The sequence below is a fragment of the Halichoerus grypus genome, chromosome 5 (assembly GCF_964656455.1).
Source record: "Halichoerus grypus chromosome 5, mHalGry1.hap1.1, whole genome shotgun sequence".
Taxonomy (NCBI): domain Eukaryota; kingdom Metazoa; phylum Chordata; class Mammalia; order Carnivora; family Phocidae; genus Halichoerus; species Halichoerus grypus.
The window spans coordinates 98,837,499-98,852,724 of NC_135716.1; the positions used below are offsets into that span (position 1 = coordinate 98,837,499).

General features: G+C 36.7%; 1 protein-coding gene across 1 annotated transcript in view; it reads left to right on the forward strand.

The window, feature by feature from the left end:
- VAV3 (vav guanine nucleotide exchange factor 3) overlaps nucleotides 1-15,226 on the forward strand; it is a 362,307-nt gene that overhangs the window by 218,143 nt on the left and 128,938 nt on the right. Inside the window, exons 16-17 of the mRNA XM_036089450.2 lie at nucleotides 13,320-13,421; nucleotides 13,728-13,828. Of these exons, the coding sequence (XP_035945343.1) occupies nucleotides 13,320-13,421; nucleotides 13,728-13,828 (203 nt within the window). The remainder of the gene's footprint in view (nucleotides 1-13,319; nucleotides 13,422-13,727; nucleotides 13,829-15,226) is intronic.

The window sequence follows — 15,226 nt, forward strand, 5'->3', positions numbered from 1 at the left end:
GCACCACTGACTCCACAGAAAACAGGGCTGGCTCCCTTTTGCTGTCTGTTCTTTTGGACACCCAGGTAGTAATGGCAGGTTTGGATTCATTTTCTTCAGAAATATTTGGGAAATACTATCACCCAAATACTTGGAGATATAAAGTAGCAGTGAAGGGCCTCCATCCTGTGGCTGGAGAAAGCTGAAAGTTTACTTGGGTTTCCGGCTTATTTTGTGTTGTCTGACATCAAGGCATCATCAAATTTTCTTCAGGCTCGGAGATAGACCAAAGAAGCACGAGGTTTTTCCTCCCTCTAAGGTAGCCTTGATACCATTAGGGGCGGTGTTGTTTGCCTTGGTGGAGAGAGAGATGCATCTGTGTGTGTTTCTCCCCATCTGCCATGGGGGTGGGGGGGAGGGAAGCACAGCTTCTATCACGTTTCTCTCCTTGAAGGTCAGGTGCATTTGCCGCCCTCTGAAACCTCTGTTTTCCTTACTTATCCAGCCTTTTTCTGACTTATGCTAATCCCATACTAGTTCTCCGGACTGGAGTGTCTTGTCTTCTCAGGGCTATTCATTCTTTCCAGCTTGAGTGCTGCATGCTTCCCAGAGGTCCTAGAGCTTGGCAAGGGTCATTGGCCACGTGGCTCTCATCTGTCAGCCTTAGCAGCCCCTGACCTGCTCCAGGAAGTTCTTTAATACTAGGACAGATGTACAGTAGCAGCCCATATCTTGAGATCAGTCATCTTTCTTTAATGATTCAGCTGAATGTGCACTCCCCGCTCCCATCCGGATCTGTATCATTTTTGTTACCTTTCTGTTTTTGTGTGCCCTGATGCAGTTCTTGTGCGTAAATTTGGTCTTTAAGCATGAACCCATCCGTGGTTCTCTTGTCTACCCTAGAATTCAGGGCATCAACTCTCCAGCTCTTCACCTGAATAAATCCTTGCTTCTACCCAGCTGATACCTTTGAACACTAATAGCTTCTCTCCTACTTTAATAAAAGTTTTTGTTGTATCTGCCCTGGAATGGGGACTCTGGGTAGCCACCTGTCTTCTCATCTCCAGTTGCTGTGTTTTGCTCCTGAAGCATGGTTCTCTATGCCCTGTGCAAGCTCTTCCCTCCTGTACAAATTGTCCACATGTGAGTCTTGTCTCTTCACTTTATGGCAACCTTGTAGAGGACAGGTGTCTTCATGATGCGTAAGTTTCACAGGGCCTAGAATATTCCAAACCACTTTAAAAACCCTTATTAGTTGTGTATTTTGTCATGGTAATATTAATAACAAATATGCCTTTCCCTTTAACAAGTATATTTAATGTTTTAGAGTACTTGCCTTTTTGGGGGAGTAGGTTTTGGTTTTGATAAATGATAGTAGCTTCAATTCATGTGAAATTTATACTGAAATCCTGCTCAATTTATACTTCTGCATGGAGTCTAGTGTAAAACAGAGACTTGAAATGAAAAGGATAAGATGTTGATTAAAAAACGTTTTTTCATATATAATCATCACAGAATTTGAAGAGGAAATCCTTATGAGGCATGTCAGATTATCTTTCAGATTTCCTCTTTTGTTTCTCAATATTGCTTTGTAGCAGTATCCTCTCCATCTCCGCATGCTTATAAAACACATTAATTCAACAGCAAACTTCATATTATCAGACACAATTTAAAATGTGCCATAAGAACTTAAATTCACCATGCCAGCTCAGCATTCCTAATTCATGTCATCTTCAGTGTTTGAGTTTAGGGTGCAGATTTATTGGACCAGAGAATGAGAAAATCCAAATTCTCTAGAACCTGTCCCTTACATGGAATAGCTAACACAGTGGGACATGTCTTGCTGTTCAATCCTGAATATTGAGAGTCTCTCTGCCTGCCTGCCCTTCTCTCTTTACCTTTCTCACTCTCTCAGTATCAGGAGGATAAATAATATGTTTTAATGGGAGAATTGAAGTAAAGCAAGATAATCCAGATTCATTGGGTATCTGTGGTTGTTGGAGTAGATAAATTCACTGTTCCATTCCCAGTGTTAGAAAGCAACTGGAGTATAATAGACACTCAATTTGTTGAATGTATGACTAAATAAATAAATTTTGATATCCTTATGAAATTTATTTCCATTGATTCAGGATATGGTGATGGGTGGGTCATTATTTTGTTCTACCTTTATGAGGCCTCTGAGGTTTCTACCACATGTTGTCACTTATGACAATGATAATAATAAGAGTAGATGTATCATCTAGCATTTGTATAATGCTTTTCATTTAATAAAATTTAATAATATGTACATATATGTGTTTTCATTTTATTTTCAGGACAAATCTGATAGAACAGGTACCAACAAATGGTGATCCTCCTTCCTTCTCCCACTCCCACCCACTTCTAAAGCAGGGGTGACAGATGTAATTCTTTGATTAGCAAGGAGACTAAAAATAGAAAGATATGTTCTGTGCCAAGAGCCACACATCAAGTTTGTAACAAAGACCCAAATTGCTTATTGTCTGACATTTTTTGCACTTTAAATGTATTCTAGATTTCACTGACTTTACATTTCATTCAATAATTTCCTTGAGATGTCACAGAAATTCAGTGATGGATGTATATTTAAAATTACTATAGAGTCAACGTTGAATGAAATAAAGAAGTGCAATATATAATAGATAAGAAAATACTATTTTTCAGAGCCAAGCATTATCTTATTTTTATTGGTATTTTGGAACTATTTATTCATTTCCCTAGATAAAGGACTGTACGTGATTTGGAATATAAAGAATAAGATTTGGATGTGATTTATAAATCTCTTTTCTGTTTTCATTCCTTTTATGAATCCTTAGGACTAGGTGAAGGTGTCCCTTCTGAACTTTGTTTTTTTAACTTGGTTTTTGGAGGAGCTGTTTGTTGTTCATTTTATTGCCCTTTCCAGTAGCCAGCAGTGTAATTAGTGTGCTGTGGTGTTGAGGGAACAAATTATGAAAAAACAAGTAAGGATTTAGGATTGTTTACAGAGAGATTGTGTGTTTCAGGGTCTTTGTACTTATCTATTAGCTATTTGGTGGATTTAATTTCACAATTATCCTTCACAATATAGGATAGTCTGAAATTTTTCATGATAACAAAAGAAAGGAAAAACCCACCATTTAATGAAACTCTTAAAGTTGTATCTGACAGGAAAGCCTACATTGGGGGAATAAAATGATAGATCTTATTTTGATTTTTGGCAAAGACTACTTGGCTTAAGTATGCTTTTTTAGAATTGGAGAATTCAGAACACATGAGACATTACAAAAACAACCTGGATAGCTCTTCTGATATTCTTGAATGTTTAGTTAGTTGGTAAATCTCAGAGTATACAAAATACTTGACTAAATATGATCTGTTTTCCAGCTGGCTCAATAATCAGTCCTGTATGTTGGGGAGTGAGTGAGGCATGGGGTTTCTATTTCATGCAACTTTAGGTCTGTTTTGAACTTTAGGTCTGTAGGATTTGTGTATTTTTCTGATCTATCTTTAGTCCTCATGGAGAAAGGAGTTATATAAACTAATATCAATTAAGATAATAATAGCCTTCATTTGTTTTGGAAATTTCTTCTAAATTATAAGGACTGCTACCTCTAGATCTAGTACTTGAGGACTTGGCACAAATGTTTGTCTTATCTATAGATAATTTTCATATATTTGGAATTATTCTTAAACTTAAAAGATATTTGACTAGCCAAAGCTTGGTATCTGACTTTAGGGGACACGAAGGCTGTTTTAAGTGATGATATGTAGATGGAATAGGTCCTGAAAGCTTCCCCCCCCCCCATAGAATTGCTTTTGCTGAGTGATACTTTAGCATGATGTCATGGGTTCACATCAGGAAGAGGTAGAAGGGGCAGGTGCACATTTGTATTTATGAGGATGTTGGAGACATTGGCTACATATCACACACTGTGCCCCTTTTATGAAAACCTAATCACTGCGATTTTTCTTACACTGTCGTGCCGGGAAAATTTGTACAATTATCTTAGAAGCTATCCTATTTTCCTCTTTGCTTTGGTTTCTGGGAAATTTAGCACTAAATTTGTAACCTATGTTTAACAATCAGTTGTATTTGTAATACATTTTGTACACTAACTTCATTTTACTCTTATATCTTTAATCTTTTGACATTCTGTTAAACTTCAACACATTTGTTGAATGCCTGTTTATGCTAGACACCACGCATGATGCTTGGGATACAGAGATAAAAACAATCTGACACAGCCCTGGCCTCATGGAGCTTATAGTATTTTGGGGGAAAAGAAATATTAATAAAATAGTCATGCAAATAAATGTAAAAAAGGATATTGTTACACATATAATGAGGGAACATTACATGCTATGAGACTATAGTGATCCTAATTTCTCCTTTCCTGTGTATGTTATATCCTCTATGGTAACAGAAATACACACACATATACATATGTACATATTGTTCAATAGTAAAACTTTATACTTCTATTTTCTTGTAAAAGCTCTTCTTCAATATGATTAAATGGCTGATTACTCTTCCATTATATGGAATTACCACAATATACTTGCCCAGTACCTTATCACTGGACATTTAATTTACTTACAGTTATTAACTATTATAAACAAAATGTTCTAATTTTCATTTTTTTGAAAGCCAAGGTTTCCTAGTGGGTAATGTATTAGGAAGAAAAAAGATACATTCCACCCCCCACACTCGAGCAGTTTGGGTAGAATCCTGTTTAATTAGTCAAGGATAGAGATGTTACTGATAGCAGAAAGAACAGGAACAAGGTGTAGCTGAGCTAGCTTTCCTTGGGTCTGTAACTGCTGGTCACTCTGTCTGCATGGGGCAACATCTTGCCTATTCCAGAAAATTCAGTTCCTGCTGTAGCACTATGCATTTGTACCGGGGGCTAGGCTACCATTTTGAAATGCTAACAATCTGTGTGCTCCCATTTAAGGAAATATTTACAGATGATGAACTCTGTTGGTTCTTAGACTAAATGCAGCCTCACAAAGATCGTATCTCTAAGGGGGTGGGGGTTGGGAAGGGAAGAACGAAGCAATTAAGTGTCCAGGAATGACTGTTTCCAAACATTGTGCTTGCTGTAGCCCTGATGTTCTGGAGCATCCATATCTCTACACTTACCGATGAGGCTGAATAGTTTATTACAGGCTTCTCAGTCAGTTGTTTTTTCTTTATCAGTTTCTTGGTCGTATCCTTTGCCAAGTTTTCTGTGGGTCAAATTTATCATTATACTATCACTGATTTGTAATAGCTCCTTTTATACCCAGAATATTTTCACATATGTTGCAAGCACTTAATTCTGTTTGTCTTTGCTTTTTAATTGCCTTGTGATATTTTTAGCATAGTGATTAAGAGCAGAGGCTTGAGACACATCTTTGCCTGAGATCCTGTTCAATGACATATTGTCTGTGTACTTGAGTCAGGTTGCTTGTACATATTCTTGTGATTATTCCTGTTGTTCTTTTCATCTTAAAAAAGAGGAGATGTAAGGAATACATTGAATAATGCACGTTTGCTGTAGAAACTTCGGAAAACACAGATAACTTTAAAATTAAAAAAAAAAAAGCATAATGCCCTTACCTATTGTTCTCATTTTCACATATGTATGTTAGCAAGTAGTTTGTGTTATGTCAATCACAGATATAGATACAGTTTAGTAGCAACTTATTCTCCTATAATATATTGCAAATATCTTTCTTGGCTAATATATATATGTTCTCTTTTTCCTTTCTGATTGTTGTATGGTATTCCATCGCAAAGATGTGCTATAATTTCTCTGTTTCCTTATCTTTTAATTAAATCAACTCCAACTTTTAATTATTAAAACTCTTGTAATGAAACCTTCATGATTATTTCGAATAAGTAGAATTTTATATTAAATGATTAGTAAATCTTTCAGGTTAAACTTTGGGATATTTTTGTAGCTTCATCCACCCTAGGTATTATCGGTTTTCTTTTATCTCTTTCTTTTTTGCCAATTTGATATGTGAAATGATATCTTATTTAAATTTGCATTTCTTTTGGTTACCAGTAACTTAAGCATGTTTTGTGTTCATTGATTGTTTTATTTCTTTTTTAATAAATCGCCTTGTTGATTTCTTTGCTAATTTTTCAACTGGGGTCTCCATTTTTTTCTTACAGATTTTCAAGAACATTTATGTATTGCAAGGACATTAATCTTTTATCATATATATTACAGATATTTTCCTACTTTCTGGTTTTTTTTATTGTTTTTGGTTCAAGGAAAATTTTGGGTTTTTAAAAAGAAATCCAGCTATCTTTATTTTTTACCTTTAAAGATTATGTAGTCATCAATATTTTCTTCAAGTGTTTTTGTTTTCTTAAAACATATTTCAGATTTCTATCTAAATTTTATATTTACATATAGAAATAAGCTGCATGAGGGCAGAAGTTTTGTCCATCTTAAACCTCATTGCTGGCTATGTTCATGGCACATTATAGGCATATAATACATATTTGTCAAATAGTATCAATCTTTATCTAAACTTTATATCCTTATAAAATAAGTGATAGTAACATAATTTCCTTAACATTTTCAAAAAGCTGGGAATGCATTTTCTGAAATATATTTTGTTATTTTTTCTTTGGGACATTCTTCCTTTCACCTGCTGAATTCCTGATTATCTTTAGATCTCAATGCAAGCATTGTTTCTATAGGAAAGCCTTCTGTGATAATCTGTTCACAAGGTCACATTCCAAGTTGTAAGTTTTCCTAACACTATCTTTGACACACCTGTAATTTCATAGTTGTCTATGGAATTATTTAGATATTTATTTTCCCCATCAGCACCAAACAACAGAAATTTTACTTGTTTCTACTCATCATTGTATCCCACTGCCTACACGTATTAAGTTTTTATTTTTTGAGCAGATAAATAAGTGAACAAACTGCAACAAAAATCACATACCACCTTTGTGCACATGCTTGGTCCCCTGTAAGACTATCTTATTGATCTTTCTGTCTGTCTTGTTGTCAGTCCCATACCGATTTAATAATGTACCTTTAGAAAATGTACCTACGTATTCCCTGCAATAATTTGTCTTAGTTTTAAAATTTTCCTGATTATCCTCACACGTTTATTTACCCAGTTGAATTTTATAATCATTTCTCAAGTTAAAAAAAAAAAGTGTGTCTGTGTGTGTGTTTGTTTAGGGGAAAATAATTGTTTCTTTATAAATTAACCTGAGAGAGTGTGTATTTATAATAAAATATGCAAACTTCTTATTCAGCAGTTTGGATATGTAGCTTTTATTTACTTGAATACTTTTGATTTTCCTCCTTTAATTTTTAAATTTCATTCATATAGAACCTGAACATTTCATGCTGGGATTTTTCTTAGACATTTTTGTGCAGGGAAGAGTAAACTTGGGGGGTTTGGGTTTGTTGTCTTTAAAAGGGTCTGCTTACAGGGTTGTCCTTTGGCTGGCGTCTGGGAACTTTGGCTTTGAAATGTCCCCTCTGGTGCCAAGTGGTAAGGCCATTTGGTGTGCCCAGGGACTGAATTTCATTGTGCCAGCCTACCTGAACTTTTTTTTTTTTTTTTAAATCATGTGATTTATGGTGAGCATCTACTTTCCTTCTGGGAGTTTTTAATGATTGTGGCTGATCATGTGGCTGATCATGATGGCTGGTCATGATGGTGCTTATGTGACCAACCTGTGAAAATCCTTGAACTTTGAGTCTCAAGGAATGTTGCTGGGTGAAAACACTACTCACATGTTCCTGCATTTCACTGCTGGAGAACGTTGGGATCCTAGAGATATGTTTTTCCAGACACTACCTGATGTGTCTTTTCTTCTTACTAGTTTCACTAGTTTGTGTTTCTTCTTTTGGTTTTTCCCAGTTGTCCCAACAGTGTCACCTCCAAATGATAATTCTGTATTTTTTTTTTTTTACAATATCTCTCACATTTATTTTTGTCCTATTACATTGATCAGATCCTCCAGAACAATGCTGAATAATTGACTTCAGCAAACTTTGCTTAACTTCAATAGGATACTGCTAGTGTTTAAAATTAAGTATGTTTTCTATTGTCTTCAGCTTGATACTCTTCATTATGTCAAGGAAGTATCCCTCAACATCTGATTTATTTAGAATTTCATCAGAAGCACATGCTACATTTTATTAAATGTCTTTTTTGGCATCTGTTGAGATGACCCAGTGCTTTTTCTGGTTCTTTATTCATGTGATAAATTATTATATGTATTTTAAAATCTTATTTAAAAAGAGGCATGATATGACTAAGTATCTTGAAGATAATAGTCTCCCATTTTAAATGTTAATCTCATCCAAAAACACCCTCATGGAAACACCTGGAAAAATGTTTGACCAAAAATCTGGGCTGACACATAAATTTAACCATGGTGGGTGGCACAGATGATGCTGTAGTAAATATGCCCTATCCACCATTCTGTGAATACCTGATACTCATTTCAGAACTTTCAATCTCATCTTACCCCCCAGACTTGCATAACTTTCCCTTTTCCCTTCATCTACCAAACACCACTTGTTCTCACTTGCTCCCATGTAGCCACTGATCGATCTTTTTATTTCTTTTATCTTTAATTATATTTTGTGAGTGTTTCATGGGTATGAGCTTTTGTTTCTTTAACTCAATGGATGATTTTCTAGGGGTAGTAACTGTTGTTTTTCTTTTTTCCTTTAGCTTTTTTCCCTTTAAGTAGCAGATATTTAAAATATAGCTAGTGGCCTTTGTTTATTTATTCAACAATGATCTATATTAAACGTGAGACACTGACGTAATAAGACCGGACAATATAAACATGAATAGCACAGAGCTAGTTTTCTGGTAGTGGGAAGCAGATAATAAGTGGTTATACTACAATGTGTAGTACTACACTAGAGGACTGGAAAAGTACTTTGGGAACCCAGATGAAATGATAATCATTATCTTTATCCTGTGGACTCACAGAAGATTTTATCCAAGGAGTCCCATTTTTATCTGGCCCAAAATGAGTAACCAGGCAAGTTAGCAGCTGCAGGCTGAGGGAAACATTTTAGGCAGAGGGATTGGACTACAAAAGTACAGAGTTATGAACGAGAAGAATATGTTTAGGAAATGTGACAAGGTCTGTGTACCTCTAGTTATGGCTTATGAGCGTTTGGGAAAGAAGAGGCATGCAAGGGGCATGCTAGAACTTAAAACACTTTGTATGCCCTTGCTAGAAGTTGTAGCTTCAGGCAGTAGGAACCAGCAGAAGTCTCCAAGGGAGGGAGTGACCTATTTTTATTTTTTGAAGGTAATTCTGGGAATAGTATGGAAGATGGCCTTACGTAGGGAAAGAAAGTAGAAGACGGAATGATTAAGAAGGCCATTGTAACAATTTAGTTGAGAGATACTGAGGGATTGAATTAGGTAGTAAGGAAAGAGAATGGAACCTGAATTTTTGAAGAGGTATTTTTAAGGTTGAATCAACAGAAATTTGTTATGGTTTCAGGAAAGGAGAAATTGGAACAGAGAATGGGTTAAGGGAAAATGAATATGTAGAAGGTATGAGGGAGAGGGAAAAATTCATTGCACCTCTCAAGTCTCCAGGCTAGAAGATAGAGTGAATGTTGATGGAATGAAATCAGAATTTGGTCATAGTCCAGTATGTTAGGAAAGGTGTGGAGCTGAGTTTTGTATGTGCTGCATTTGAGATGCCTGTGGAGCCCCTGGGAATCCAGATCCAGAGAATGGAGAAGGAGCCAAGGCTAAGGGGAGACACATGGTCCTCAGCATAGTGCAAACATGAAGCCAGGTGAGAAGAGGCAAGAATCTAAGGAGAATGTGTAAAGTTAAAAGGAGGTGTAAGAGCATTAGCATACTTTGCCCTATAAATATTTGATTGATTAATTGTATTACTAATGGGCCCTATATGAAGCACAAGAAATGGGAACATTTTCCTGAGAAAGCTACAAGATTCCATTCAAGTTCTCACAAGTAAACTGTCACATATCAGAACAGGTTCCTTAAATGGAATCCTCTGTGTCTGTAGAGCTGCGTGACTGAGCAAGTGAGCTAACCTATATTTGACCCTCCGTTCTCATCTATAGATAACCCAGTCCCATAGGGTCTTGCTGTGTTCACTCTTGCTTCACTACAAGGAATGCTCTCTCTAGTGGCCACAGAGATTTTTTTTTTTTTGGTCAACTAAATGTGATATTAATCCTTGTGTAAGATCTCACCTCTTTCCTTGGCCCCTACCAACCTCTCCTATCTCATCTCTTTCATATCTCCTTTTTACTCATGGGCTCTGGCTGAGGGATCCTTCTTTCTGTTCAGGCCTTAGAATCTGTGTATATGGTAGGTACTTAATATGAAATGAATGAATGACTCTGCCTTCTAGGTTTGTTGTGAGAAGTAAATGTGAAAAAATATATGAAGAGCCTGTTAATGTGCCTGGTGCATTACAAGTGTGCAATAAATGCCACTTTTGGTCATTTTTGTCCTTGTGTTACTCGCCTATAACTCTGATATTTCTCCATATTTTTCTATTCCAATCTACCTTTCCAGCTCTTCCCATCCAGCCAATTACTGTCTTCGGTTTTTGCCTCCCCAAAGGCTGTAGTCCATGTGTGTTGACACCTCTCTTCATTTGGCACTTGATATGATTTCATCTAATTCCCTGGACTTTTGCATACATGTGTTCTCCTGGGCAGCCCTGTTTCTTATCATGCTTAAATCATTATCTATGGATTCCTTGTCCAAAGGACACTGAGCATATAACAGGCTTCCTGCATGAAATTCTCAGGAGAATGGGAATCCTCTGGGAACTAGGTCCCAAGACTACCAAGGGATTCTTACAATTCATAAAGCACTGTTCTGATTACATCGTTATTTTGTGGATTTGGAATCAACAATTTGTAAATGGTAGCCAGTGCTTATTGAACACTAACTCTGGGCTAGGCAAAGTCCTAAGCACTTTACATACATTACCTCACTATGAATTTGATTTTATGAGTATTCCTGTCTTATACTTACTAACTGGCCCAGGGTCACACTGTTAGTGACTTCCAAGTTAGGATTTAAGCCCAGGTGGTCTAATTTCAGATTCCTGTCCTCAACTATACTTTTGAATTCTCTAGTGCCCCAGTAGCAGTTCCTGGGTCCTAGAGTTAACTTTTATTCTTTAGTGTTTAATTTTAAATTTAAAAAATAATATGCAGTTATAGTTTTTTTTTTTTTTTTTTTTAATTCCAACATTTCTTCCCTACCATTCTACTCTACCATTTTGAGTCTCATTTCACTTATGGCAACTACCATTAACAATATTTTCAGAATTTTTTTTCTTTCTTGTCTTTCTTTTTTTTTTTTTTTTAACCTCCTTAGTGTGATTCTCCTCTCAGCTTTTTGTCTTCTAAAAAGTCCGCTTATTCCTAGTTGGTTGGTGAAAGTAACTGAAGGTCGAAAGACTGGTTATCTGTCTGTCTATCACTTAAGTTGAACCCTTAGAGAAAGATATTACACATCCGTCCCAGGCAAGCTTTTAAAATTAATTAAATTCTTACTTGTTTGGGACCCATTTACATTTCTGAAGGAGACCTACTTTTAGTCTACAACTCCAGGCTGATGAATTCTTCAAGTTCCCAGGACTTAAGCTGTTATTTGACAATCCATGTGTGACTCTATCACCTTGATGTTCAGAGAAAAATGAACAACAGGCCTTCCTGGCTAAGGAAATGGGGTTTGATGCTATTTCCAGTGCATGGCTTTATGGACTCAAGATTCTCGTGAACAGAGTTTTGCTTTTAGATCCTCACCTTTTCTCTACTTCTCTATTCACGAAGAGCTATAATTTTTAATCAGGAACACAAAAATACTGCTATGGAAGTGGCCATGCTTTTCAGCATGCAGCAGAACATTTTCCTAAAAAGTGAGGTCACCAGAAGCATGGAGCAGAGAAATCCCAGATGGCACTAATATCTGATTTCATTTTTAGCATGCTCATATTCAGCAGATGGATTAGAAGGCTGACCTCGCTGACACTTCTGCATCACTGCCCGCTACTCCAATTGCCTTTGTGAATGTTTTTTCATAAGGCTTCTCCTGGTACCTCAGAGATTGATGCCTGGTCGCCCACCTGCGTTATGCTTCATTACACCAAGGCTCTGTGTGGTTGAGAGTTGCTGTATTCTATAAAAGGGGAAATCCTAGCTCATCAGTATCTCAGACTTTTCCTACACTCTCTCAAATTGATTGTAACATGATGGAGAGCATCATCTTAGCTTTCCTGGTATACCTCCGATTTATATCTGTTTTTTTTAGTCCTTTTCTAATTTTTCTGCTTTCTTCTGTGATGTAGATAAATTACAAGTACTATAAAAAAAACTCCTGGAAATGGCTAAATTGACTGTTTCCAACAATCTGATTATATTAAGGTGAATATTGTTGAATTCCTCTTTGCACCAAAGCTTCAGGGGCAAAGAGAACAGACGTGGATTGGAGTGCCTGACTCTGCCATTTCCCTTACTTTAGTATTAGCCTCAGTTTCCTTGTTTGTAAATTACTGATATGATTAGTGCCGAGTCGTTGGGATTGGTGGGAAAGTTAAACAGAGTAACGGACGTTGTGTGGTTGTCACAGCCTTGGCACAAAGTTACTTTGGTTGTGTTATTTTTTTTTTCTTTTTATCTGACATCAGTTATGGTAGTTTGCAGTATGCTTCATACATTCTTTTGCATATGTAGATAATAAGAATAAAATATAAAACATAACAGTTTTGTTGATTTTTTAATTTGGATTACAAGGAAAGCAAATTGTTAAGGAGGAAGTTTTTGATGATCAGACTGATGTTTTATTTCAAAACTTTTTATAAAATTATTCACTTTTACAGATCATTACAGCATCCACATACCTATTTAGAGATGGCCTCTGTGGGAATGAAGCACCCTCTTCCCCCCCGCTCCTGCCCTCCCCATCTAGTTTATATTTCAGTGATGTGGCTAGAGAAACTCTCACACAGCATGAATATCCAGCAGGTTTTTGTGTTTTTCCTGGCAGGTTGACCTATGTGGCCATTCTGTGGAGTTCTCTGGGAACCCTCAATTCTGAGGAGGATTAGTTTGCTTAAATCCTTACGTGTTGCTGCTTTGCACGCAACCAGATTTTGGTGCATATTTTAATGCAAAGCCTACTTTTGGCTTAGAAAACATTGCATATTTAATAGCCTTTTTGCTTGAATCAGATCTCTACCCAATGTAATGTTGATGAATTTAGGTTTTAGATGACTGCTATTTTGTTGTGAAACTTTCTTTAGGAAGTTACTTTTTTTTTTTTTTTCCTTTTTATAGATCGAACATAAGGCCAGACTACGCAGACTCCAATTTCCATGAGTTCAAGATGCACACCTTCAATCGGGTTACATCCTGCAAAGTCTGCCAGATGCTTCTGAGGTAAGCTTGCTTGGTCCTGTTTTTCAGTTTAAAGGAGCTGCTATAATTGCTGTGTGTTTCAGACTTTTTTAATATCCCAGCCAAAATGTTGTGAAGTAGGGAAATTGCCTTAACAGTTTTGAGCCAACAGATCTTTCCTCAGCCTTGTACCTGGACGCTTCCTTCTGAACTCCAGGAGACCCTCTCCCTCTGCTGAGAAGACTTTGCAGAGCGTTGTGTTCCCTTGTTTTCTTCCTCGCACTCATGATTTCATAGAGGCAGCATTTAGCACCTTTTAACATATCACTCTCTAATTTTACCTTTCAGAGGAACATTTTATCAAGGCTATTTATGTTTTAAGTGTGGCGCGAGAGCACACAAAGAATGTTTGGGAAGAGTAGACAATTGTGGCAGAGTTAATTCTGCTGGTAAGTCATGTTTATTGTTGTGATTCTGCTTTTAATTAGGACATAAAACTTGATAAACATCATTAAGGCCTAATTTACTCTTAATATGTGTTTATTGTGACATATCTGCTTTTGAAACTATCATTTATAAGGACAATTAAAAAATTGTTCTAAATTCCTGTGACTTTTATACGTACCTGGGAGGCAGAGGCCTTCAAGGGGGGCTTGGAAGGTTTCCGGCCACCCATTTCATTCAGCCTGGCCCCTGAGTCTCACGAATGCTGTACAAATATAGCCAAAGCATGCAAATGGAGAAACAAAAACAAAACCGAAAAAAAAAATTTTTTCACTTCTATCTTTAGTCCTTAAATTTTTCCCTTGTTCTCTTAAATATTCAGCTCAGAAATGCTAATGGTGCCAGAAGTAAACATCACACAGACTAATTCATGAATTAATGAATTGAATACATTGTCATTTTGCAGCATTTAACAGAGAGCATATATCCTTTGGATTTTATGTAAATATTTTCCCCTTGGTTTTTAAAAATAATGCTCCATGACTGTTACATGAGCCAGTTGCTAAGACTGTTGGCAATTATGCATTCAATAGCCTTTTGCTTCTCTCTGCTCCTCTTGGGCTCTCTTCCTTCTCTTTCTTTTCTGGCCTCTTTATACTTTCTCTTTCTTCTTCTTTCTCTTTGTCCTTTTCCCCTGAGTTTCTCTTATGTTTTATCAATAAGACCTTTCAAAATCAGTAAAACTTTTTGAACAGAAGAAAGGGATCTTTAACAGCTTGAGTTCAAAAGGTAGCCATGTCAACCTTTGATTTTTCCCAAAGGAAAAGGTGGACATTGAATTATTTTGGATAATATGAAGAAGAGTGAAACAGAGAATAATAGCTCATTTCAGAGCTGAGTTCAGAAAATGGGCAGTTGTAGAAAAGGTGTGAATCCCATTAGAGGACTGGGATCACAGCACATTCCTCTCACTCAGCTCCTTTGGTAGATGTTTTTTAAGGTTCCCATGAGCCATGAGCTCTCTCCATGCCAGGCATGGGCAGCCACAAGGAGAAGCATCCCGGGTTGGTTGAGTACCTGCACTGGGCCCTCTGCCAGGCCCTTCTTGCATGAACTCGTTCAGTCCTCAGGGCAGTGCTTCCCGTTTTCTGATGGGAGTCAGAGTGTTCATGCAATTGACTCCAAGTCTGCTGAGACAAGGAGACAAGATTAGTACCCAGTAAGGTTTCTGAAGGTCAGAAACAGTTGACAAAGTTGTAAAATAGAAATGTTATATCTTATTATTGTTATTCTTCAGTTGTCCACCTGATACAGCTTATCATTTAAATTTTGGTTGTTCTGTCTTTATTTGCCGCATCCTTTAATCTCTTTGAGGACAATTAACATGTTAGGTGTTCGTAGTA